At 52.1% G+C, this 4,226-nt stretch overlaps 1 protein-coding gene across 1 annotated transcript in view; it reads left to right on the top strand.

The window, feature by feature from the left end:
* The window catches only part of Lactbl1 (lactamase beta like 1), a 13,835-nt gene extending 10,567 nt beyond the window's left edge, over window positions 1–3,268 (top strand). The window contains exons 6-7 of the mRNA XM_050155997.1: window positions 1,457–1,562; window positions 2,284–3,268. Of these exons, the coding sequence (XP_050011954.1) occupies window positions 1,457–1,562; window positions 2,284–3,268 (1,091 nt within the window). The remainder of the gene's footprint in view (window positions 1–1,456; window positions 1,563–2,283) is intronic.
* Window positions 3,269–4,226: the final 958 nt, after the last annotated feature.

The following is a 4,226-nucleotide window of genomic DNA, read 5'->3' as shown; positions in this document are numbered from 1 at the left end:
ATCACAGCAACAGAAACCCTAACTAGATTATTATTTATTATTATTATTATTAACCCCCCCCATAAACAGACAACAAATGGCTCAAACCTGTATGAAGGCGAATTCAAATATTGATCACAACAGTTCTCTGTCTTTTTGAGTTAGTGTCTCAAGTAGCCCAGGCTTTCCTCACACTCTCTAGGTAGCCGAAGAGGACCTTGAACTCCTGACCCTCCTGCCTCCAGCTCCTGAGAGCTGCCACCACCCCAGTCTGTCACCGGTTAATAGGCCGGGGGTCAACAGTACAGTGTGCACTTGGCATGTGAAAAGCCCTGGGTGGAGGCCCAGCAACAATGGGGAAAAAAGAGCGTACATTCCCTTGGACTGAGAAATCCCACTTCTAGAAAATTCTGCTGCAGATGCGGTCACCCTATGTAGCATACAAATGCTCACAGTTATTCACTGAAGTGTTTTATAGTAATAAGGGGAGCCAGTGGGAAGATACCTGTAGCCCAGCACTTCTAAGATGGGGGCAGGAGGATCAGGAGTTCAAGGTCACCGTGGGCTCTCATGAGACCCTCTCCAAACACAAAAACCAAAACAAGAAGAAATGACCTATATGTTCCTCACTAGGGGAATGGCTATGCAATCAAATACCATATAACTCTAAACCAGTGGTTCTCAACCTTCTTAATGCTGTGACCCTGACCCCCAACCCTAAAATTGTTTTTATTGCTGCTTCATAACTATAATTTTGCTACTGAATGGTGTCTCATTTCCTAAGACCATTAGAAATATGTGTTTTCTGATGGTGTCGACCCACAGGCTGAGAACCACTGCTCTAAATCTTTGTTTACGGATATGAAATAAGGATAAAAGTTCATGTATTATGTGCTGCTACAGAAATAAAGATAAAAATTACGTAAAGACTATACAAACATACCAATTATAAAAACATGTTTATGTATGAGGTATGTGTAATACACCTGATTACATAACATGCTATGTATTATATAAATATTAATTTCTTTTTACATTTTTTTGTTCTTGTGTGTGGTGTGGTAACATACACACCATGACACTTGTGTGGATGTCAGAGGACAATTTACAGGAGTTTGTTGCCTCAGGACCACCACAGGGGTCCTGGGGATTGAACTCAAGGAGTCAGGCTTGTCAGCAGGTGCCTTTACAGGATAAGCCATTCTGCCAGCCCTAAATATTAAATATTTCAGGTTGTATTAAATGCCTTTGGAAGTCCTGGTCTCGGTGGCACCTGCCTGCAATCCCGGCACCTGCCTGGAGAGCAGAGAGAAGAAAGAAATGAACAGTTTGCTTCCAGGAAGGGGAAATCATGGCCTGCTGGGGTGGGAGGAAGGTAGGGGAGGCTTGTGAGCAAAGGTGATTTGGTGGCTGTCTAGAGATGGGGCTTCCCTGGCAAAGCACAGGTCCTGCAGGCCTGACCATTGCTCTTCCCTAGGGCTTCCCCGAAGGCTGCGGGGCACTTCGCTGTTGTGGAGGGGCAGCACCCAGGAGGCTCTGAGCCTGCTCAGGGATGATGTGCTGGTGGCTGACCCCGGAAGCAGGTGAGGGGTGTGCCCTGAAGTCCAGCTACACTTGAGGAAGTGTTTCTCCCAGATGGTTAGAGTAAGCCGGGTTCTGGGGATCACTGAATAGAGTCCATCCTACAGCCAGAAATAGAGTCCATCCTACTGTGGCCCCCACGGGCAGGCACAGCAAGGCCTGGAAGAGCTGGGCCCAAAACCCGGGTCTCTCATCAACTGAAATGTTTATTCAGCATCTGCTCTGGGGTGGCATGGTTGGGCACATTTGTCATCCCAACACAGCTTGGGCTGCACAATGAGATTATCTAAAAACAAACAAACAAACAAGACACAAACAGCAATTGAGGCAACTACTCCACCCAGAATCTGCTAAGCGCTGAATATATCAGCAAACATTTGACCAAGGCTCCTTTCTACAGTTTACACTGATGAGAGAGACACAGTGAAGAAATGAATGACACAAATACAGATTTTGCCGCGATGGCTGATGGTGTGCAGATAAAAGTCTGACCCTTGAACAAGAAGTGTAGTTTTGAGAGCTTGGGGTGGGGGTGGGGATGGAGGACGGACAACACACATACGTCAGACAGAGGCTGCTGGCACTCCTCTGACACGCTGGGCCAGATTTCCCTCTACTTCTCCAAATACGGTAGGTCATATGTTCTTTCCCTCCTGGTGCCACCACACCGTACTGGGGATCATATCCAGGACCCCATCCCGATGCCCCTTTCTCTCCCTCCAGATGCCACTACAGCACGCTGGCCTTCTCGCTTCTGGCCCATGTGCTGGCTGCTCACACGGCACAGGGCAACTATGAACGCTGGGTATCTGAACAGGTGCTGGAACCGCTGGGGATGAGCGACACCAGCTTTACACTGACCGGAGCTATGCGAGCTCGCCTGGCTGCTGGCTTCTATGGCAGCGGCCGGTCTGCGCCGCTCTACGATTTGGGCTGGTACAGGCCATCGGGCCAGATGTACTCGACGGCTGCAGACCTGGCCAGGCTGGCGGTTGCGCTACTGGGCGCAGGGCCCCGACGGCTGCTGTGGCCAGACAGCCTGGCCACGCTGCTGTCACCGCTGCGCACCTGTGCCCACGGCTACTTCGCTCGAGAAACTGGTACACCCTGGGAGTTCCACGAGCAGCGCGGATACCGAGTGGCGCGCAAGGACGGCGACTTGGACGGCTACGCCGCCAGCCTGGCGCTCGTGCCACCGCTGCGCTTAGGATTTGTGTTGTTGCTGGCGGGGCCGCGCCCACCCACGCGTGACCTGGTGGCTGACGCCCTGGACGTGCTACTGCCTGCTCTGGAGCACGCTTTGCGCGATGCTGAGCGCGCCCCTGCGCCCCCGCCCAGCGCGCGCCCATTTGCTGGCTTCTTCACCTTCGCGAACCGCACCTTCTACGAGGTGCGTGCTGCGGGGCCGCGTGGCGAGCTGCGCTTGCGCCAGTTTGGGCCGCGCGTGGAGGCGCTCGTGCCCGCCGCCTTCCGATCACTCGCCCTGCGCCACGTGCGCGGCCGCATCTTCCAGCTGCACGTGGCACGTGAGTTCCCGTGCACGCTGCCGCTCGCAGACGCCTGGCTGTCTCTGGAGGCGCAGCACGGGCAGCTGGTGCGTTTCTATCCGTTGGACCGCCACGGGCTAGCGCCAGGTTTCGACGTGCCCGGACTCAATACCTATGGAGTGCTGCGCCTGCAGCGCAGGCCGGTGTTCGGCTCCCAGTGAGCTGGGGATCCCAGCGTGCGTCCTAGTGCAGCGCCCACCTTTGCACTGTTCATGCATGCAACCATCCTCATGCCTCCAGCCCTTTCACACCTGCCTGATGTTACCTGCTACCTGAAGCCTCCTCCTGCAACCCGCCCCCCAGCCTCTTGCTTACAGCCACTCTCCCTGACACATCTCACCTTCCGCCATTGCAGCCCCTCCATACCTGCAGCCTTCCTTCAGCCTCTTTCCCCTGCAGCCTCCCCTGCATGAGTTTGTCCAGCTCCAGCCTTGCCCTTTCTCCAGCTTCCCACCCGAGATTGGCAGGGAGGCCAACCAGAGAACACAATAGTTGGCAAAGTGGGTGGTCTTCCTTGGACCACAGCTGATTTCAAACTGCCCTTATTCACCTGGGAGGAAGAGTCATACAAGAATTTACAGTGAGCATTTAAAAACGTAGGCATTGCCCCGCCACAGTGATACAGGTCAGCACTTGGGAGAATCAGGAATTCGAGGCCAGCCTGGACTGCAGGAGACTGTTCAGACAATCAAAGAAATACTGAAACATTTTTTGTGTGTGTCTGTTGAAACAAAGACAAAATACCGGGAGTGGTGCTGTCTTTTAAAAACCACTCTTTCTGGGCTGGGAGTGTAGCTCAGAAGGTAGAGCGCTTGTGTAAGGCTGCTTAAACATGGTGTGGTAGCACATACCTGTAACTCCACTATTGGGGAGGTGGAGGTAGAAGGATCAGGAGGTCTAAGCCAGTCTGAGCCACATGAGATACTGTTTAAAAGAACAACAGTTTTTTTTTTTTTGTTTGTTTTAAATTGAGTTACAATTTACCTAATATTAAAGGCACCATCAGGTGCAGTTTATATATTCATTTAGTAGGACTGCAAATAGAACCCAGGGCATTGCATACTAGGCTCTATCAACTGAACTACATCCCCAGCCTGAGTTTGGATGATTTAGAGAAAT

This window comes from Alexandromys fortis, unplaced genomic scaffold, assembly GCF_014885135.2.
Source record: "Alexandromys fortis isolate MF-2015 unplaced genomic scaffold, M_Fortis_MF-2015_v1.1 scaffold_26, whole genome shotgun sequence".
Classification (NCBI taxonomy): Eukaryota; Metazoa; Chordata; class Mammalia; order Rodentia; family Cricetidae; genus Alexandromys; species Alexandromys fortis.
This window is presented reverse-complemented; position numbering and strand designations above follow the sequence as displayed.